Source organism: Trachymyrmex septentrionalis, unplaced genomic scaffold, assembly GCF_001594115.1.
Source record: "Trachymyrmex septentrionalis isolate Tsep2-gDNA-1 unplaced genomic scaffold, Tsep1.0 scaffold37, whole genome shotgun sequence".
In the NCBI taxonomy this organism is placed as follows: Eukaryota; Metazoa; Arthropoda; class Insecta; order Hymenoptera; family Formicidae; genus Trachymyrmex; species Trachymyrmex septentrionalis.
The window spans coordinates 1,239,527-1,262,822 of record NW_017305536.1 but is presented as its reverse complement, the minus strand read 5'-3'; the positions used below and the strand labels follow the sequence as shown (position 1 = coordinate 1,262,822).

At 34.8% G+C, this 23,296-nt stretch overlaps 2 protein-coding genes and 1 long non-coding RNA gene across 4 annotated transcripts in view; 2 read left to right on the top strand and 1 right to left on the bottom strand.

Moving 5' to 3' along the window:
- The window catches only part of LOC108750659 (N-alpha-acetyltransferase 15, NatA auxiliary subunit), a 42,527-nt gene extending 25,162 nt beyond the window's left edge, over window positions 1-17,365 (top strand). Inside the window, exons 9-11 of the mRNA XM_018490295.1 lie at window positions 13,969-14,162; window positions 14,499-14,607; window positions 14,729-17,365. Of these exons, the coding sequence (XP_018345797.1) occupies window positions 13,969-14,162; window positions 14,499-14,607; window positions 14,729-15,237 (812 nt within the window). The 3' untranslated portion in view covers window positions 15,238-17,365. The remainder of the gene's footprint in view (window positions 1-13,968; window positions 14,163-14,498; window positions 14,608-14,728) is intronic.
- Window positions 17,366-18,686: 1,321 nt separating this feature from the next.
- Window positions 18,687-20,032, bottom strand: LOC108750518 (deoxycytidylate deaminase). Of its 2 annotated transcripts, XM_018490000.1 has the most exons (5): window positions 19,870-20,032; window positions 19,727-19,779; window positions 19,375-19,607; window positions 18,938-19,151; window positions 18,687-18,853 (listed from the first exon to the last, which is right to left on the bottom strand). In XM_018490000.1, the coding sequence occupies exons 2-5, from the start codon at window positions 19,747-19,749 to the stop codon at window positions 18,751-18,753; spliced, it is 573 nt and encodes a 190-aa protein (XP_018345502.1). In that variant the 5' UTR covers window positions 19,750-19,779; window positions 19,870-20,032; the 3' UTR covers window positions 18,687-18,750. The 2 variants fall into 2 exon arrangements, with proteins under 2 accessions (XP_018345502.1, XP_018345501.1); XM_018489999.1 differs by having other exon boundaries at window positions 19,727-20,032.
- A 615-nt stretch (window positions 20,033-20,647) lies between these two features.
- On the top strand, window positions 20,648-23,044 carry LOC108750585. Its single transcript, XR_001939442.1, has 4 exons — window positions 20,648-20,829; window positions 21,969-22,027; window positions 22,488-22,599; window positions 22,867-23,044. It is a non-coding gene; the product is annotated as an uncharacterized LOC108750585 (long non-coding RNA).
- Window positions 23,045-23,296: the final 252 nt, after the last annotated feature.

The window sequence follows — 23,296 nt, the reverse complement described above, 5'->3', positions numbered from 1 at the left end:
ATATACAATTTCATTCAATCCTGTGTGATTATATAGTGTCGTGTAAATATAGCGAATGCGTAATCATTATACAACTAAACATTATGCAATTGAAATTATATACTACAATACTTGACAATTTTTCTACTTTCTGTTCTGTTTGCTGTTTATAATTATATGAAATTAACGAAACTTTAATATAATCAAACTATTAAAGAGGAAGCACAAATTTATTTCTTATTCTTATATAAAATAGTTATAATCTTTGAATTTCTAAAAATGTTTTACTCAGTACGCGAATAAATATGTAATGAAACTTTCTATTTTATATTTAGAGGAAGATGGTATCATTTATTATTCTTTTCTTTTGGGGAGGGAGGAAGTATATTCGCCGTACAACTCAAATTACCTGCGTTTCTCGCCACAGGTGTGTACGGCTCATTGTTCATCATCGTGCGCGCCTTCATTTTCCCGCGATTTTACATGAAAGTGAGAAGACAGTTTCTCACCGTGCATTTTAACGAGCACGGCTGGGAAATGGGTTGAATTGATTAATTTCAAGATCACGGCGAAAAGGTTGCTCCTTGTGACCGTGCACCGTGTTACGGCCTTTAACCGCTTTATGTCGCTTTGTTGTGCTTATCTGGGACGTAGAAACTGTGAAATGAACATGCACTTCGTATTCACTTTTATCCGTAAAGATTTTATGAAAACACCTTTTCACTTTTATTTAGCGCCTTTATTTAACGATAAATGTGAAATCTGAGTTATTCATCTGATATAAAAATTACATTATATATGGAGAGGAGTCATAATATTTATATTCAATATTAAATATATTATGAGGATTTAAACTTATACTTTAAATGAATATATTAACCGTCTATTGTCGAGCTTCTTATAGAAATAAACTAACTTTTATAAATTTAATAAATTTGTTGGATAGTTCTATGTATAGCGTGGTAATTGACGTTTCTAAAATAAATTACAGAATGCAAAATTAAAAAATCTAATTGTTCAAGAAAAAACAAATAAAAATATATTTTTTCTCGATTTTTTTAATGCTCCGTCAGTAATGTGAAATTTTTATCCTTCGTATCTATTTGAGTCTTCAATGCAGATTTTTATAGTTATATATATTTTATACTTATATATATTTATATTCGGACTAAGTGAACTTTTAATTATATCTTAGTTTCCGATAATTATTATTCGTAAAGATCCATTAAAATTCCGTTTTCATTAAATTAATATTTGATTCAGTCTTCTAAAGTCTATTGACAGTTTGAGAGGAAATTATGAAAATGACCGAGAGTGTGTCGAATTGTTTTAATGAATAACTCCTAACATATCCCGAGTTATTACGACAGTGACAAGCAGCAATTAAACGGATGATCGTTTTCTATAATGAGTTTACGGTTTGCTAGCAGTTAAAATTATTTCATGTTCTTGCTGCGTTCAGCTATAATAGTTTTCAGTGATGCAAATAAAACTTAACGGCTAGCTACTTGCTGCGGTTGTAAGAATATAACATTCCGCATTCGTGCATATTAAGTCAATGATATTTTAAGACGTAAAATTTATAAACTTCAAGACTTAAGCCGTTAGAAATTGACCAGGCATAGCCGATTATTCTTTTCACATTCGCCTATGATTGGTTAATTTCTTATACGCTTTAAAATCATTGTAGACGTCATTTTATACTTGCGATGAGATTGCATGTATTATCTTATCGCATCTCTTACACGATGCGTGCTTAAGGAAATTCAGAATTCCCTGTATCTATAATGAAAACCGAAGGATGACACAACGGCAATTAATTCACCGTTGGCACAACTTACCGTGACGCGTAAGTTCTATACTCGCCAACTATGCTGATGCATGTCTGCTTCGCTTATTATTCGTAAATTGTAATCGCAAACGAAACGTTGCACATGCTGCGCGACACGTGCATCCGTCTCCGACTCCAATTGATAGCACAAAGTCGGCGCTATTATCGGATGTCGCGTTTCCGAGCGGAAATAGAAACACTCCGATTATCTTTCAAAATTTGTAAGTCGTGCCATTTCTTGTATCAAAAATAGCGCGACGAGTCTTATTAATATTATCTGGACGTAAGTAGGTCAGTTCTTCATTCTGTAATTTTTTTATACAAATCCAATAAATTTGTGACACAGTTCTATGTATAGTATGACAATTGACATTTCTAAAATAGATTATAGGATTTAAAATCTAAAAACAATGTTGTCCTTAAATGGATAAGCAGATACTTTTGAAACACAAATATAATTCATCGGAAAGAATGATTTTGCTGAATGATCTAAAATTTGATTAGATACACATCTGAAAACACTTTTGTTGGACTATCAAAATAACTATGTAGGCCGCTCAAGTTGATTGTTAGAATATCGAAACTTTTTGCAGCATTGTTCATATCTTGAGATTCTTACATAATTATTATTTTGACGGTCTAACAAAATTACGTTCAGATCTGAATCTAACTAAATTTTTTGTTACTTTAAAACAGTTCTTTCCATGTCCTTTTAATTAAAAAAATATATAATCAATTATAAATTTTTCAGTAAAATGGAATAATTTAGATTGGGGTAACTTTAGCTCAAATTGATAATGTCTAGATAATAATCTAAATCGATTTTAAAAACGTTTTTTCTTTTTGATATAGCATATCTAGCTTCTTTCCAATGCTTTTCCAATGCTTAATAATATTTTTATTAATAAATATTTACATACATTTGCTTGGTAACATTTACGTTCTTTAATTGTGACATTAAAAAAAATTTAATAAACATAATTTAAAATATAATACATTTATTTTTATGAAGCAATTAAATTAGGTATGCCAGGTGTTATTTCCATAATTTGAGATATTAAGGGTTAAGACGTCTTATGAATTGATTTTAAACATGCGTATTATGTAGGCATTTTTTTAAATTTGGGCCAAACCTCATTTTATGATAACAAAAAAGTATATTATATACTATATTTGCTCTAAATATTAAAAACATCCTTACGATTCGAAAGCCAAATCTTCTCTATAAGGTGAGGCAGAATTTCATGCAAAAATTTCGAAATCGAATCTCACGCAGAAATTCTGAAGGCGCTCATCGCAGTTAAGCATCGTAACTTTCCTACATTCGATTTTCCCTTTCGCTCGCGGAATTAGAAATTCGTTTTAAAACTGACCCGCTTCTGTTCCGCTGTTCGTTATGGATTCCAGCAGCGCGTTGCCAGTATTTTTACACGTGCAACGACCTTTAGGGAGAAGAGTATTCAGCGAAAGTGTCATTGTCGTCAACACGCTATACGTCGCCGGCACGTCCGTTCGCTTTCCCCATGATTTCCTGCGGAATTGGCCCTATTCGTTTAGCTCTCATATTTTTCTCATAAAATTACGCGTTCATGTATCTACAGGGAGAATCATGTCTCGCATTTGCCGTGCTTTCCGGAGAAATCGTGATTCTTCATGGTATTTTATCTTGTAACATGAATAGAGCGAATAAGATAAGCAACGTTGGTTTTATTCTATAAATCAATGGCACGTTTCTAATAAGTTAACAAAAATTGTGTTAAATTAACAGAAATTACTACAATATAATTACTGATTGATATTTAAATCAAATATTAATATTTATATACGTATTAGAACATTTATGATAATTTTCGGGGATTTACGGACGAATTTACATTTTTTACGTAACGTAAATTCCAGAATCTAAAAAAAACCGCAAAAAATAGCGAGAAAAATTGATTTATTATCGACGTTCCGCTGTTGCTTTATTCTCGGCAAAGTAACTATAGTTACGGCAGTTAAACGAGTTATTGTTGTCTGCGGAGGCGCTAAACGTTGCGTTTACTATACAAGCGCCATTATATGCAGAGATTCGCTGACTGGTGAGTCGTAGCCAGGGTGTCTCATAAATTTTCATTAGATCGCCTTATTTTTGAACGAACACCACTTTTGACTTTATTTCGATACGCTAATCATCATAACAATATTATTGCACGCCGAGAATTGCCCTCGTAAAACAGAAAATAAATTAGAGAGAGAAATACGGCATTCATTTTTTAAAGTGTTCTCTCCGTTTTGCTGAATTTATATGCCATAGAATAAACAGACGTATCTTTTTATAAATTTCGAAGCATCTAATTTAAATATTTCTTAGCTAGACAATCTTTCATACTTATAACAATTTTACGTTACAAAGAATCCACAGATTATGTCGAAAATAGATTTAATAAGATTGATATTTTAAATTTTTTATTAGCGCTTCATCTTTTACATTGAAAAATTCATCTTACTTGCTTTATAAGGTGATAATTATTGAATTATAAAGTATAATTTGAAAACGATTCTTCATATTCAACACAATAGCTTCTTCTAAATTACTCTGGAATTTCCCAGTGAGATTGTAAATCTCTTTTTCTCTGTATCATCAAAATGATAATTTGTCGTCGGTGGCTATCTCACGTCATTTCGTAATAAATAGTTGGCGTTTTTTGTTAACAAACAGAAAACAGTGAGCTGAAGCAACATTTTGAACACTGTGATCGTATTTAGATCTTAATATTCATGTCGCGTATCCATAATATGAATCTATATTATAGAGATTGACATTCTCAGATTCACGCGTTGTTCTCTTCATCTTTCGCGATGTAGCGAAATATATTTATAGGACTGTTATGTGGTCTGGAACAATATATATAGGTTGCATTGAAAAATATTTTGATAAACTTCAAGATAGTAATTTAATTTAGCAAGCACCGTAAAATGTCTCAGTTCTCTCGCCCCGAGACATCCCCACGCGATCAAATCCCCGAGACATTCCCACGCGAGACAAAGGTTTCGGACACGCGTGTGTCCAAGACTGATTATTCCTAGATCTATGAAGTCTAAAGCCCTGAAGTCCGTATCGCACTTCGTATCGGAGATTAAGGATTGCGAATTGAAGATTATACAATTCAACCAATCAGAACGAAACGGATTAAAAGCAAAACTATCTTGAGGTTGAATTCTAATCTCTAATTCGCAATCCTCAGTCAACGCGTATACTGTGACACGGGCTTAGGATAAAGCAACATGTGATGAATACACAATGTCTCTCTAGGACGATTAAAATTCAGCAACGGCTGAATTTTAAAGAGGCGGTCCGTTCTGTTCGGACCGTCGCTACTTTACGGGAATCCGGCCTCGTTCGCGGCGTCTTTGAGGCTGCAATTGGTGAGGGAAAGAAAAACGAAAGAAAGAAAGAAAGAAAATACACGAATACTTTGCGTTTGGCGAGCCTTGCCTCGCGAACTTCTCACCATGGGAAGTCAGCATTCCGGTGCTGGTTCACCCGTATGCCCCCTCCCCCTCCCCCTCCCCCGTCGTTCGTGTAAGGGGCCTTTCCATGCAGACGTCGATAGACACCGATAGACACAGAGACGAGTGTAACGAGCACACACCAGGCGAAGTGTGGCGGGCACACCGGTCCCTTTCTTATTTCTCCGCGAGCCACGCCTAGCCCACTTGCCCCGTAGAACATTCGCGTGCACCCTTCACCGCACAAGACCGCTGGTGCAACCACGCCACATACACGCTTCGGCAGGAAACGTGGGCGAGAGACTTCGGGCGTCGATATATCTCGGTTGATGCTATCGCCGGAATCAGGCGCAAAACGAGCGATTTGAACCACTCTCGTTTCACCCGGCTCTCCCCGGACGACTTTCAGCACGAAAGGAACAATTTCAGGCTTCGGCCGGGTAGGTATATGATACGTAGACGCGTGGAAAATGCGCAATAAGGACTATCCTATTTGACGAAATGTTATATTAATATGCCTATGTTTGGCAGAGGTTATATATGGCAATTAAGCAATTTTTCCGGCTCGCGCCGGATTCATGTGACGCAATGGTGTCTAATGGGTTCCGGTGTTCATAGAATTGAATTTTTTATACTTTCTATACGTGTAATAGGAGAGAGAGAGAGAGAGAGAGAGAGAGAGAGAGAGATAGTGCGCAGTATAAGAAATAAAATGTACGTGATTTATACAGCTGGAAATATAGCATCAATTTTCCAGGTGAATAAATAACACGGTTTTCTAAATCGTTTCTTGCTCAGCTATTGATTTTTCGCTCGATTTCCCATTTCCACTTTCCCATATGGTTCGTTAGAATAATCGAGTTTTTTTGGATTTATGGTCTGATACATATCCACATATATTGATGCCTTCAAAAAATATTTCAAAAGGACTATCTTAATTATTTAAATCATACAAAAACAGGATAATTATTATCGCGAGCGTTTCAGCTTTGTTTTGAAAATTGCACGTATGTAAACGAATGTGAATGTTAATACGTGCATAAATATGACAATCTGGAATGTCATCTACCTTGTATATTACTCTTTTATTTATATCATTAATATGCGTATTTTAATGCGATTTTTTTGACTGAATGTAATTCTCATATTAAATATTTTACGTATTTAAAAAAATCTTTTTAGATTAGAACAAATACGTTATCTTAAAATAAAAATAACACTTAAAATATTTTGGAAATGGAAACTATGTGTTTACTGAGAATTTGCATATATGAAGTAAGATCATCTAGAGAGAAAACGTAACCATGAATGAGTCACTGACTCTTATTTAAACAGATCGCTTTCGTGGAAACAGACTTGCGACAGTGTTATAAATAAATATGTATACTTTATAAATCATCTCAATTTATTAATAAATTGACGTACCTATTTAGTTGCTGTTTTTAAATTCGCGAAATCAGCGATCCAAATAATAAAAGATTTTTTTGTACTTATTCATGTTCCCAAAGACGAAGTGTTGCCTGTCGATCGACTATATTTTTACGTATCAATAACTGACCATAATCTAGATCTGTTCTACGAATCACTGATCTCAGCACAGGATATTGCGACAATGATCTCCATCTATTAAGCGCAAGTGGCGCAGGAAATATGTATGTCTATGTATATAAACATTATATATCACTTTGTCACATGAAGAGAAATAGATTTCCGTACGAGTCAAACGAAATTCGTCTGAAATCTATTTTCGATCGCTTGGCTCGCGAAATGGATCCTTAGACCCCAAAATTAAAAACGATCGTGTGACTAATGAGTCACGTTTTGGACCGGCCTGAAAATAATCGGATGCAACCGCGGCAAATGAACGGCAATAGAAACGTAGGTGCACCTCCCGATGCTTCCTGTGCGTTATGTAGGCGTGTGTAAAGAAATTGTTCCCAGCACCGCGCCTTTGTCAATTAACGCTGCATCCGTCTTGAGAATAATTTAATTGCAGCACCCTTGAATATAACGGGCTTGACGTGATACCTCGCAGCGTTATAATTTATGGTGCAATTTCTCCCGCGCGAGTTTCTTTTATTACAAATCAGAGATATCGCTATTACTTTCCACTTCGTTCCCGCGCGAATTGTTAGCGTTTCGCAAAGAATCTTTAAACGCGTCGAGAAGCGGAATGATCGGATCAAGATATTTCAACTGTCTGAAATATAAATGAACATTTTCTACAGAATTTACAGAATAGGAGAATAATTTTGCGAAGAAGAGAGTAACTCTGCTTCTTGATATTTCTGCTTTGAGGAATCATGTCATAAAGATGTTCTCAAGATGTCTTGTGTCCCTTTTTTGGACATTCAATATTGTCTGGGAACTTCTCGAGAATTTAGCAGAAAACAAACAAGTTTGTCTCTCGAGGTGCAAAATAGTACTCTTTCGTTATTGCGCAATTGATATTATAAACATGTAGCGGTAATAGTCGTTGACTTCGATATTGGACTTTTTAGTGTAAAGTAGTGTTCTCGTATTCATATACTGGCTTTGACTGAATTGTAACGACATTGACGTGCGCATCATCCTTTCTTACTCATTAGGATGACGTAAGGAAGCGTTAACGAGTTCACGACCGGTGATTATCGGGAGAATCAAAGCGTCTCATCGAGCAAGCGTACTACTTTTCTGCTGATCTAATATAAACACTTCTCTGTGTTATAAAAGCAAACCGTTGTAACGGAGAGTTTGTATTTGCGGAGGTCGACTATTCGTCAGGGCAAGATACGGGGTTGAAACGGCGATTACGCTAATGACTCCTTTTCTTGCGATTATATGCGGCCGTTGCTGGCATCATCGTCGGTTATTCTGACATTATCCAGTATGAAATATTCGTATATCCCGTAAGTAGGTTGATTATGCTCTATGTCATATGGTGTGAAAGAAATTGTGCTTCACCAATTATCGTATTCTACTCATTTAACGGAACTGATTGCGCTCGGCAAGGTAACAGCTGCGTAACATTTGCAGTAGCCGGCGTAATTAATCGACCGTTGATTATACTCCCCGTTACGCGCGTTTATTATGTCGGTATCGGAAGAATGTAATCTATCCGCAATTAAAGGATAGATTTTTTGCGGGCGATCTATGCCGCGATGTGTACGCCGTGCGGGAAGTGTAGACGCGGAACTGGATTAAATCACTGCGCTAATAATCGCAATTTATGTTGCGATGTCGTGAAAACGGTTTCTTGAATGCACTCCTTGAATTTCTAGCCGCTGATTTCCTCAAAAAAAAAAAAAAAACCGCATCGACCAAGAACACGAAATGTACTTGAATTTTTTCTTACAGCGATCCACAATTAATTCACAATTGAGGCACCTGGCTATTTATCGTAGTTCTTCAGATTGATGACGTCGAAAGCAAAAAAACAATAAAATTCTTACAAAATACATTAAATTGAGTTAGTATTTTTCAATAAAACAGTACTTGTACTTGATAGAATACACTTGTAAAAAATATCAAAATTTTTCCTTTTATTTTGGAATAGAATAAAATCATATTTATTTCAAATCGACAGCTATCATGTAGCTTGTTCTGTTTTCTAGTCTCTTAGATATAATTTAATTTCAAATATACAGTTATTCATTGATTAGTGGAATACAAGGAGTTTTTAATATATCTTATAAATGTTCTATTCTATCTATAATTGTAAGTGTTGTTTTATTAAAATACTCACATTTGTATATACTTGTAAGAATTTTTTAAATGTATTTTGATCCCTTTTGACGTCACAATTCAAGATCATTACAGTGAGAAGCTTTAATTCACAATTAATTCATAAGTATCGAGAATTAATATAAAAACCTGACAAAAATTGAATTGATTTCGATTATTTCATCAATATTGCGTATCTCATTATATGTGTATATTATTTTTTGTATAGTCCTTTGTATCGTACAATCCTATAATTGTTCATTAATAGATTATATACTTGCAACTGTTAATTTTTTCGCATAATACAAGATAATATTTTAGCATAATACAACAAGATAGGATTAACAAGAGTAGCAATTATGTTAGCGTAATTTCTTCGTTGCGTTTCTTTTCATTGCGTTTGTCGCAGAATCATTGCCGCGTTTTAAGTGAATCATTCTAATTCAATGACGCCTAAGACACGTCGCGAAAGGAAGGCCTTCTTCGCAAGAGAGGCGCGAGGAAGAACTTACTTTGCGAAATTAAAATCTCCGAGTTTCCTGCGTGCTCAATCAAGAGGACAGTGACAGACGTCACTCGCGTGCCTTTTCTTTGACTTTGCGTTCTAATGACGGGGCGTTTGAAGCGTGGCATCCTTTCCTTTCGCGTGCCGTCCTCGCCGCCCCCGTAATTTCTGCAACCCTTGCATAATCGCGATTATTTCACGCGGTAAATCCGACCGAACTTGTTGCACACGAAGTCGTGCATCTCTCGTGTCGAACGCGACCTCGGCTCAGAAATCACGCTTCTGTTAAAACATGCCAGCGATTCATCTCGCCCACACGCGAGATGATAATAACTGCGTGGATCATGGATCGCTGTAAACAGAAAAAATAGGCGGTATTTTTGCACGCGGCCTCCAAGGCGGATCAGAGCTATTCGATGCATAGATGATGAAAAATGTATAATTCGCATGCCGCGCGAATATATCCCAGATAGATATGAATTCAGCACGATCCATTCATCACGGCACGACGGGATATGGGCTAAGTTGCAACGCATTGGGAAGGTTGCAATGGATTACATAAATCACTCTGTGGGTGTCGTAGGAAAATCATCGATGTTTGTAACGCGTTATTACATATAAATAAGTTAAATATTTCCGGCGTTTTCATCAAAGTAAGGATTATTTCGATTTGATAATAAATTAGAGCTGTGTTTTATTATTTTTTTTAAACCTGTTATTTAAGAGGATGTTACACTGATCGTGAGAAAACTATTCTGGTTGTATCAACAAGAGATATAAAATGCATTCTGTTCATACCAATCAAAATTCTAATTATCTTGACGAGAATGTTCAATAAATTTAACTATAAGTGTCCGATTGTATTTTTATACAAATTGAATTTATTGGAATTTCAATTAATGCCGTTTCCATCGATGTTTAAATTTTATTTCGGTTCAACTAACTCTTTATCTTTTTCTAGTTTTAAGAATTAGAAAAATTGAAGAGTAAATGGAATCGAGATTAAATTTAATCCATTGGGCTGGAACAAAAATAACGCTAAGAATCTCAAAATTCAAGTAGCTGTAACTTTGTTAGAACGAAATTTAAATTTAGAAAAGGGTTTAAAGCTTAAAATACGATTTTTTCAAAGATTCTCTACTTTTGAAAGATTCTTGTGTCTTTTGATTATAAGTTTAATAATTTTTGCGTATAGAAAATTGCGACCTGGACAAAATGAGAAACTTTTTTTTAGACTTGTCACGTGTTCACGTGGGCCTGACGCGTATATATTGTTCACGTGAATTGTTCCAATAATCGCGTGGGAACACATCACTCGTGGGACATAACAGTGCGCGTTAAGGCGCGGTCGCGCGTTGTTCGAAGGCGACCAAGGAACCGATTTAATTTCGCGGAACGCGCCGTCCGAACGAAGACGCGTTATTATGTCGCGCATAAATCAGAGGCATGTTCGGCCACTGATTTCCAAGTGCATCGCCCTGCATCGCGCTTTCTAACGTGACTGAAATTACCGCGAAATTCGCTACGCGTAAGTTACCGAATGAGTAACATCGGAGAAACGACAAAGTAATTTGCATACGAATACCATGATCCTCCGAGAGCACGAGACCATTGTGTTTCATAGAAGGAAAATTACGATGATTCGCGGGGGCCTGATCGATCCACAAGAATAATTAGTTTTTTGGTGTTGTTGAAAATTATTTTTAAATTCACATAACATTGTTGCAAATTTGATACAGATTAACGCACGTAATTACGTGTGCGTAGAGGGATGCAATTTACATAGGCTTGCACGTTGGTGCCGCCTGTTGCTCTACATTCCTGAGCGCGCTCAAGGTCCTCCTTTACTTTATCAAGGATGAAAAATCCTCGTCACTAATCCTTGCATACCGATGCCCAATTAATAGTGAAAGTTTCCGCAGTCGCCCAGCATTATAACTAGAACCTCTTGGATTGGTACCAATTATAATGAGTCACGTTTGAACGTGATCCTTTGATAACTTTACCATATTTGCCAGAAAATTACACTGCAATAATAATATTGAAATGACACAAGAGAATATGGTTGATATAAAAAAAAAGTAAAATAATTTCTGCTTATATCGCTCATTTACTACAATAACGACATAATTCAAAAATTATCATTTTTAATTACAGAAAAAAGGGAAGAAAAATATTTATAAAAAAAAAGTTATCTTTATTCCTCTACAATCAATTATTATACAAAAATTACATTTCCAAATTAACATTTTAATGAATGAAATATTGAATTGATTTAATGATTGAAATTAATTTCCTGGAAATGTTTATTTTTTAAGTTATGTTGTTGTAGCAAATGAGCGTGTTAATTATACGAATGATATCGCAGACGACATGCATCGATAATTTGAAATCGTAGACTGCAACGTATGCATTCGGTACGCCAAAATAACACGTAAAATAGTTCTTATATAAGAAATACAGTGGAATCGTTTTTCAAGGAATTGAGTGAATCCTCTCTGCGGTAACGCCTACACGACTTGCGAATTTACGGAGCATAGCAACGGACACAACGGTCTACCGCGTTTTAATAACGCATTGACTGGTTCTTACATAATTGGAAAGCGCTCGTGATTTTCGCACTATAATGCCGAATTAATACGGCGGTAATTAAAGAGTGGATGCCCACTGAGTAGGCTAATCTCGGGGATTAGCGCAACAATCGAAACTTCATGTCCCACTTTTTTGCGTAGCGAAAATTCATTAATCAACTGATCTTTCAAGGCATTTGATCGATAAAAATATTAGGATATACATCGAAAAATGCATTTATTACCTAAGTGTAACTTTTCTATTTTGTAGATTACCAATCTAATATTAACTTATATTAAAAAATTCTGAAAATTATATTATTCTGTGATATTAAAAATATATGTGAATATTCATAAATATTTTTTTAATAATAAGAGAATGTTTTATGTGAATCAAACCACATTACAATTTTTAATGAGGTACATTAGTCATTCTTATCATATTTATTGCACGCGAAAGGATTTCACTAAGACAGTCTTTTGAGAAATGTAGAATTATAGAAAATGTAGAATAATTTTCAAGAGATTTATTTTAACGTACTTATTACGCGGAAAAGGGTTTAATTAAGCTTGGAAGGATGATTTTTTCTTTTTATGTGAACGATTATTTGAGGCATTTTTATACCCTGAATTAAAATGGCTATTATTAACAACATATTGTATATTATTGATCGTTTTTTTATTTATTGGCATTTGATAATATTATGCATATGGATTTAATCATAATTTTCTGAAAAAAAAAAATAGAAATTAAACGAATATTAAAAGAAGTACAATATATACGTACGTTAAGTGCTTGCTGGGTTTTGTTTAGAAACTATATAATAAGCTTATTACGGTGTTTCTAAAGAATAAAAATTTTAATTCATACAATGATTTTGTATTGCGAGTTTTCGATGGAATTGCATGCTTAAAGGTTCGTAAAGAATAGTTATTAAAAAGAAGAAAAAATATACTAAATAATATCCATACAAAACAATATTTTACAACAATTTTTTTCTCCGCTGTGGAGTAAAAATGCCCCAAGTGTAAGAGGATTTAGCGAATAAATTAATAAAGATTCAGGTCGGACGCTGCGTCGTATCTCGGACTTTTCTTAGTGTATTCTGTCATTACGTTGCCGTCTACTTACGATTACTGACAAGACGCGCGAATGATTTCTTGCGATTGTCCACAGTTAATCTGCCGTTTTCGCAGAACGCTCTAGATACTTACGGTTTTTGACGAGCATTCACGTGGCAGGGCTCCTTTCTACTTCTGCCACCGTTACTTATCCCACGATACCCGCCGGGCGTGCACGTGACTAACGAGCACGCGAGGCACGTGTACGCATGCCAGACCTACTAAACAACTGTCAGTAGGTCTAGCCACGAACGAAGGCGAGAAAAAGTGGGAAAAATTACTGCGAAACCGGCCGGACTGTATGTTTTATCCATCGTGTCAGAGAGTACCGTGCAACCTTGGCAAGTACGTCAGTAAGAGCTGCGAAAAGATTATGGTGATATTTGTGGAAGTCGCGGCGGAAATTATGTCGAAACTGGTCTCAATAGCTTTAAAAAAACGCGGGGGGGGGGGCAGGGGGAAACTTGCGTAACAATGAAAAAAATTCAAAACGCAGCAGCTTGCCGCATTTATATGCGATACTATTGAGTAATTGTCGAATCGCGAAGTTTAATCATTGTTACTGTAAACCATTTTTGTTTAAATTAAAATAATAACAAATACGACTGCAAACAAGATTCATTTTACATCATATTTGCTGAACGCGTAAAATGACTTTTCTGCGTGCTTTTTTCGAACTCTTCGATTCGCAAGATTATATACATGTATATTGATTATCTTTATATGCGTTAAAGATTAAAAGTTCTTATTTTTGTTGTATGTTACAGAAAACTTGGCGCCATCCGAATTGAAGAAACTAAGAAACAAACAGAGGAAACAGCGTAGAAAGGCCGAACTCGAACGACAGCAAGCCGCCCAGGCTCAAGAGAAAAGAGAGCAACATAACAAATCTCGGCAGCAGAATGACTCTGATCTTGAACAGCCCACACTAGACGAATTAATTCCGGAAAAACTGGAAAGGGTTAGTTTAAACAGTGAGATGATAGAAGAATGTTGTCTTTGAAATTATTTTGCCTTATCACACATTTAAAGCGTTGACGTTGAGATATTTTTTATGCTAAATATAAAAGAGATAAAAGAGTATATCAGTCACAAAATAAAAAAAATTCTTGCTCTGATCTTGGTAACGTGATACAAAGTAAAACTGATAAAATCAGTAAACAGATCTTTTTAAATCTTACAACTTCTATTGAAACATTTTTTTTATTAAATTTATATCTTTCGAGACATTCTGGGGTCTCGACCTTTTAAATATCTCGCATAATTTCTTTAACAGTAATTAAATGTATTTTTTTAGGTTGAAGATCCACTGGAACAAGCGATAAAGTTTTTACAGCCCTTGCAGGAATTGGCGTCGAATCGGATAGAGACGCATCTCATGGCTTTCGAGATATATATTCGAAAAGGTACTAGAAATATATTTAATAGCGCACACACATAAATCAAGTTGCAATTGATAAACATTATTTTATGAGACTGACTAACAATAAGTTGGCGCGAGATAATAAATATCCGTTTCTCTTACAGGTCGTACTCTTCTCATGCTACGCTCGATAAAACGCGCTCATAGGTTGGACATAAATAATCCAGATCTACATACGTGTTTGGTGCGTTTTCTGTTACACACCGGTAAGTCACCGTTGGAAGGAGCAGTAGGCGAGGTAGTGAAGCGTCAGACCGCTGGAATCTTTTCCAGTACGAAGGCAGCTCAACTAAATGCCGAGTACTTGAAGAAGAACAGGAATTCATTGCCGCATCTGCTACAAGGCGCAAGGATGTTATACGTCCTGGACTCGTCCGCGCAGACGAAGGCGCTATCCCTTGTGACAAGCATCGAGGAACTCGAAGGCGTGACGCTACCGAACTGCACGAAGGTGCTTGATGCATTGCGCAATGGCGACTTCGGACACTGTGACGATACGATAGCCGATTACATGACGAAATGCCACGTGCGATTCCCATTCGCTACCGCGTTTCGGCCGCCCGAGCCGAAAACCAACAATCATCAAGAGAAAGAGAATTCAATCAAAAACTGATCCAGGTACGCGCTATTGCAGCGTCACTGAATCTATTATCGTAATTAGACAAGTCCATGGAGAGCCGGGGTACGGAAGCGTTCTTCTGATTTGCGCTAGAGGACGTTAAAAATCACGTTTTTGGTGCCGTGGTAAAGAAACGAAATGAAATTGGCAAGATAATTAATCGAATAAAGCATGTGTTACATTCGAACTGTTCTTCGAGATATTTCACGTAGTGCGAACAGTGCTGAGACAATGCTGGATAAAACAATCCTAATAAATTGTAATAATGCAACGAGGTGCGGACCGCCTATAGATTCTGGAACGTGGTCCAGGAATTTTACAGGAAGGAAAATAATGAGAAAAAAGAGAGGATGACTTAGCTAAATATTAGTTAACAATCGAGATCGATTAATTTGACACGTTCCGCTTATCGTGAGCAGCGACGCTAAATACGAGAGGTGGGATGAGGATCGGGGATGGCAGGGGAATAATCGACGAAAGTGCGGACTGTTTTGTGGTACGGGACGTGCAGTGTGTAAAATAACACGTGCGAGACTAACACATTGGTACAAAAAGACAAGACTTGTATACATACGCGCGCTCTAAAGCGAATATTTCTACTCGACTTAAGGTGTATAATTTCCAGCGATGCCTACATAATACTCTACTATGTAGAGGCTGCAAAACGCTAGATGATCATCGAAGCACCAAGTACTGTACCGTGCATGTCCGTCGTCGCATTTTGGATGGACTCCGTTCCCACATCGTGTACTAACTTCTGGTTCGCCTCATCCGTGAACTGTTGATTTCAATGAACAAAATGATTCTAATGTTTTTCTTTCTAGACATACTTTATTTCTACGTTTTTTGCCCAGGGTAATGATCTACGTTTGGATTGGAGCCCTGATATTCCATCGAGAAGTCAATAAGGAAGTAGTGTCCGTTTGCGAAAGTCTCTGTGAAAGTTACTATAGGAACGATAAACTGCGTTTTGTATACGCAAACTACCAAAGTATATCATAAATCGAAAGGCCGTTAGTGTGTTAATAGCAAATATCATCGTACGTATGTACATCGACGGATTGCGGAAATTTTAATAAATACAAGGTTTTTAAAAGCCTACCGGTACAAGTCAAAGGATGTTATAATTACCTCGTTTGAATTCCGAAAATAACGCTGCATATTTATAAGTTTTCAGTTTTCCCGTAAAAAATTTTTTTCGACACGAAATGACATAGATACTATCGAGCTATTAAATAATATTTGTACATATTTCAGGTACTATATCAATAAGTGTATAATGTCTTACGACTTTCTTTTGAATGAGCGACAAATGAGTTCGCCGATCAATATTGAATGTTTATCACCTATTCAAACACGTCATAACAATAATCATAAACATATAGTAGATATCTACGTTTTTGATTGTATTAGTTATAATATATATTTACCTCCCCAATTATCCGCGTAAAATATATTATCACAAAATGACGAGTGGTGAATCGATGGAATAATTTAACAAAGTAAGATCGGTTGTCCTCAAATTATTTTTTTTTTATTATTCCTTCCGTAAATGTATGGAAATACTTTCTCGAAATTATAGAATTGTGAGATTAAGAAAAAATTTAAATATAATCGCTTTTGTTTGATTGCGATGAAATTACTCTAGAGCTGATAGAGAAGAAACCGGTAAATATTTAGGTTGACTCCTAAAACAATATGAACTATTACATTATTGTGTATATTTCTATATTTAATTTATTAAAAGCAATTATTCGACTTCACGACCTACAGAAGAATGTAATATTGTTGAATTTTTTACTTTTCATTTGAATATCTTTTCTATAAAAGTACGAATGAACTCTGTACGTAATTTTCATGTGTTCATGAAAAAGTTCACATATTAATTGCTCCAATCTTTATCGGAGGTTATTACCTCGATGTAAAAATTTTTATCACGCGCATATATAGACAGACATCAAAAAGATAGAAAATAAATAATGCTAATTGCGAGTTGCATTCAAATTTATCGAGAACTGAATCTAGATTCGCCTTTCAATCCCCAATACGATATTGCACGACAAGCTAGCTTGGGTTTTTCTCTAAACCATATCTTCTTCCATTTCTGAATATAATTAGAATTCATCACACAGAATTAATATAATTCTATTCTAAAGAAATATCTTATGTAATTAAATAATTTTGTGTACAGATATGATTTGAACATTACTATGATATAATCAAATTTTTGTATTACTTCACAGTAATTACAAATATTCTACAAATTTTCAGATTTCTATCAACAATTTATTTTAAAGATGATACTTATTGTAACGATTAATGTGAATAGTTGTAATAATTCACTTGTTCACTCTAACGTGTATCAAACATATAACAAAAGTGAAAGAGTATTCATGTGAATCGTAATGCCAATATTTTATTTCGATAAACGACATTCTGAATCTTATTGATTTATACTATATTAATATATGATTATAACATAGTATTCTATGCTATAACCTCAATTTTCTACAATATATAAAATAACTTCTATGTGATGAATTCAAATTCCGCAATGTATAATCATGCTCATTGTCTCTAATGATCCTCACATATTCATAACTGAGGAAATAAGTGAAATAACATTTTAATTGAACGAATTTGAATATGTATAGTATGTACATAAAACACGTATTAACACACGCGCATATACATATATATATGTATCAAACGTCTTTATTGTTTAATCCTTTTATCATTATATTGCATCATCATAGAAACATTATATCATGTAAAACTGGTCTACCTTTACTCCGCTTAATTCGAAGAGAAAATAAACATTGTTACATATTTCTATTATGCCATAAGAACATTGTGTCACTGTTTACATTTGTACAGCTGATAACACACATAAACAGAGAGTTGTGTCATATACTTAAATCTACCTTAGTCTTACTGCAATTGTTTTGCTTTCTGTACATTGTTTTATTTATTTTTTTCACATCACTTGGTTAATCAATTTAGAAAACGGGATTGTCACATGAAGATTGAGGAAAGAGGCAGGTTTGCTTTGCCTGCATTTGTACCTACTCTTAATTAATACTTTTATATGTAAATATTAGTGTCACTCTGAACTTCCAAAAAACAAAAAAACCAAAATCAATATCCAGCAATACAATCATAAGTTGTATTTTCACGTGCTATCTGATGGTTAATATTATTTGAAAAGGATTCATTCTATGAGATGTCAAGTGAAAAAATAAATAAATGAATAGAAACACATGAAAAGAGACAACAATTTTTTTATTGCTACCACAATGATAGAAACAAAATACCTCTCAATTTTTATTAACTTTTTAATTATTTTCTGCTAACTAGATATTTTTGTATATACTTAATAATCTTTTAAGATGTCTTATTCTATAAAAGAAAATAATAAATAAGATGCATACACACATCCATTATCAAATTAAATTTATTCATGTAAGATACAATAGTAATCAACATAATGATATTGATTCTCATTTCTTAATCTTCTTGTTTGGTCGGAGTTTGTGGTAATTGATTCATCTCAGTCCAGTTAATATCGCTAAAATTAATTTCTATTTTTTTATTCTTTGGGATGTACTGCCTAAAACGAAATTAAAAAAAATATGCCGTAAGATCTTTGCTATCGTAATAATAAATTGATACAGCAATTTCAAAGAATAAGCACCTGTACGTTACACCCGCAGCATCAAACATTCTTTTTGCGGCTATTGTCTCGACTTTATGAGCGTATTTGTCGGACATGTAAATCACAATTTTTATGCCGGACTGTATTATTACTTTCGCGCACTGGTTGCATGGAAATAAAGCAACGTATATTGTGCAGTCTTTAACGTTGCTCGAATTTTTGTTTAGAACCGCGTTAACTTCCGCATGACACACTACAATCCAACGTCAATAGATTGATTAGTGCTTTTGATAACGAAATAATCCTAGACAAAATAAAGTTTAAAATTGGAATATAAGAGGGTCTTAGAAATATTTTAAAAACATTTGCGAGAATCGTCTAAAAAATGTCATATGTCCTGATTTTAGACTTTGTGTTGTCTATGGGAATTCACTGTTTCATACATTTGTAAAAAAATTGTTATATATGTATTGTACCATAAAGATATTTCGATTCTAAACTAGTGTGGGGACCCCTTTTCCAAGGGAACTCGTCATCACTACATCCTGTGGGCATCCCATTATACCCGATACCGACAATTCTCTTGTCATTATTAACGATACATGCACCAACCTGGGTGCAAGGATCTTTGCTCCGTTTAGCAGAAAGGAATGCAATGGCCATAAAATATTCGTCCCAATCAATATACGTCATTTTTTTAGAACTGTCTCTATATTGAGAAAACCAATAATAATCGAATTATGAATACATACATCTAAATATATCTATTCCTATATTATATACTTATTACAGGAATAAATATATTTTTCTATTGAAATAAAAATATACCGTTCGCATAATGTTCCAGCCATTGCCAGTTAAGCCTTTATTTTAATTTCTCACTAGAGCACAGATTAGATATTAAATATTTTTATATTATTATTTAAATATTCGTTAAATAGATATAACGGGCCTTCGAAAGAAAACTTAACCTATACGTAGAGAACCAGAACAGAAATGTGGAGAATTCCCGCCAATTGTCATCTAAACTGATGAGAATCACACATAAGATATAAAGATTCCAAAGGATCGATTGAACACGTTTGAGCCGGTAAAGTAGCTAGTCTGCTCGCTGAGTAAACGCTGCGCGGATAAGTATCATTAAAATTATAATCCATATATATTATGCCATGCAAGAATACGAGTTCGTACCATCACAGAGAAACCTGAGAGAAACTGATGGCTCAAAATCTGTAACTACAAAATGCTGCCGCGCACTACCGTCCTCTGAAGAAGTGGATATTAACTACACAACAATATATCCTCTCTCAGGTTTCTCTCCGCCGTCGATATAATTTCGTTAAGTCCACTTTCCAATGAGTTTTATTTATTTATTTTAATTGGTTTTAATTTTTGGAAAAAAATAACTTCTAGTCAGTATTTAAAACACTCTTATGTTTGAAATTCTGCAGTATACATAACGTTAACTGTACTAAATACATACTAACATCGTAAAAGCACTCGCCGAATGGGTATAGGATTCTCCACCCTTATAAAACGTACGGCTTCAAATTCCGAAAAAAACTAAAATTCTTTGCGCGTATCACTTATATACCATATTCGGAAAGCTAGCGCGGACCAATCAGCATTCGCAGCGATGAGACATCGCGCTCATTGGCTGGCATGCGAGTGGTGGGGTTCGCCGGTTGACGGCTTGTATAAATACCGCGTAATTCGCGCCCGTACGGTTTTGTGACTCGAGCAGCGGACGGAAGTACACCCTGCCATTTTAACGTTGAAACAGTTCGCTCTTATTCGCAGCCCTGTCTTCGAATCGATTGTGACTTTCTCCATATTCTAATACTCTGCTGAAAAATGAAGACGGAATCTCTCAGAATATACGACGAGAAGCGGCACGAAAGAATCGGTCATCGTTGGATTTTTTTACTACGGTAATCAGTAATTTTGTCTTTACTTCTCGTAACAGTGTAAATATCGCATATTATATCAGGGTCTAGTATAATACTAGACACTGATCATTCGGTTGAATGTGTGGTGTCATGTGTCGTCGCGTCTCGCGTCACTTTTTACGCGTGAAGTTAACCGCACATGGAAAACAAACGCCGCTCCCCCATTTCGATCGCATTTTGTTCGCAGTCTCGGTGAGTCTACCGACGTGATCAGACGTTATTGCGTCATTATCTTTGGAAAGTGTAACCGGCTTCGAACGCGCATTTGAGTTTGTTACTTTTTTAGACTTTCGTATTCTGCATGTTGATTTTTGTTACCGCATACAACGGCATTTTCAATTCTGGCCGTGTCGATTCTGTGTAGAGTCGGGGCCATTCTCGCGCGAAGAAGACATTCGCGAAATGCGGCAAAATGGACTGCCTCTCAGACAAGTAGAAATGTTCGATCAAATGGTAATTAAAATCTATATAATTTGAATATATATTTTCATACGCGATATTTAACTATCGCGTGAGGTTCGGTAATCGCATATTAATCCGTTCGAACGCGTATTTCGTAAAACTTGTTCGCCGAAAGTATATTGCTTAAATAATTGACAATGAGATTTCCGAATATCAATCCGCAATACGGAAATAATAATTATAAAAGAAGAGCGTATATTATAATATACGATTGCCCTTTATGATTGATATTTCTATATTTCGAGCATCAGATATATTTTGAAATATGGAAAATTTATGAACACCAAGAGCGCCAAGAGCGAGAAGTGCAACGTCACAACGCCGCGTCGTCGCGTCGCCTTTGGCACGCGAAGTTAACCGCGCATAAACAAAACTGTCTCGCTTTCTTAATCTAACAACTACGATTTATTTACACATTTCGATTTGTAAATGAAACGCAGATATAATTAAGAGATGAGATTGGCATCGATCAAGTGATAATTGAAACTTATATTAAATCTATATTTATAATTTATTGCAACACTTAGTTCGCGCAATTATAGATTCAATATTAATTAAGAAAAAGACGCACGTTGCCACCGTGTCGCTCTTGACGTATAAAATTAATAACGCGAGAGATGAAATCACTTCGATATATTAATTTTATGTTTTATTTGCAGAACGCGACGAATACGAGATGGTTGGCTCAAAATGAGTGCTGTTGCGATTTATTAAATTGGTAAATAAAATTTATATTAATTTTATATCTAATTATTAAAATATCTAATAATTTTTTGTGTAATATAGTTTCGGCACTAGTATACGGATAATTCGTTTGAGCATGCATTTCATAATACTCGTGCGAATAGCATGTCGCGTATAAAGACAACTGCAGAAATCTTTCATCTTAGATGCATTTCAATGTCTAAATTTTATTTATGAAGTATCGCGAGTATCGAACATGATACTAAAATTTCCTGCGTTCTTATTCTTCTGCTATAGTGAATTATGCACACGTCTAATTAATATCGACTGTACGAACAAAATACGATATGGTTGCATAATATTTAGGATGCGTTCCGCTTTTACGCTCACATGATGTAAACATTAGTTCATCCTTGTTTATCAAATATCAAACAAGGATAAATGATATTTGCAACTGCACTTAATTTTAATAAACTATTTCTTTCGACTTATAGATGCTGTTACAAACAATGGGAAGAGAAGAGAAATGAAAAGCAGGCTTGACAATTTTGTGAGGAGGAGGAAGAGGAAGAGGAGGCTCAAGAAAAGCAAGAGATCAATTTTACGGTAAGCAAGCTTATTGCTTACTTACATAAAAAATTAGTCATTTCTTCCCATTAGATTGTTTTATTTATTTCAATAATTAAAAAAAAGAATTAATCCAAAACATTACGGAAATTCATTCTCATAAAGACAATTTTGAGAAAATGTATAATTATTTTAATGGAATATATAATTGAAAAACTATTGAAAAATTCAATGTGTATAAAAATTAATTTTTTTAATTATTGATTATTTTTAACGCTATTTTTAACTTGTATCTTGTATTTGTAGGTTACAGAATCATGTAATGCACATAGCTGATAACTCCACTGCTGCGCATCAATCGGTCTTTCTTTTATTGGTACGCGCAGTCACCGGCTGCGATCAAGCCATTAGTCAGTTAGTGAAGATGCAGTAAAAAATATAATGGAGACTTTGCACGGCTCTGTACTACTGAGAGATTGGGACATCGGTCGGTGAGTGATAAAAATTTTATCAGGTAACGAATCTGTATAAAATGTACAGATCTATCATTATATTAGAAATGAATATAACCTTTATAGACTCATTACTTGAAAATGAATTAGCTACAAACGATTATGACACATATTTAATCTTGGATTTGTTTATCATTATCTGACAAGCTTGATCAGCATCTTGATTTGCTATTATGATTGAAGCTATTATACTAAAAAAAAAATGTTTTATATATAATTATATA

Bases quoted from the DNA above. Each gene is read 5' to 3' on its own strand.
- LOC108750518 (XM_018489999.1), bottom strand. From the start codon at position 19,749: ATGGCTGGAACATTATGCGAACG. The intron at 19,152-19,374 runs GTACAATACATA...GTTGGATTGTAG, and splicing joins AGAATCGAAATATCTTTATG to TGTGTCATGCGGAAGTTAAC. The intron at 18,854-18,937 runs GTGCTTATTCTT...ATTTCGTTTTAG, and splicing joins GCTGCGGGTGTAACGTACAG to GCAGTACATCCCAAAGAATA.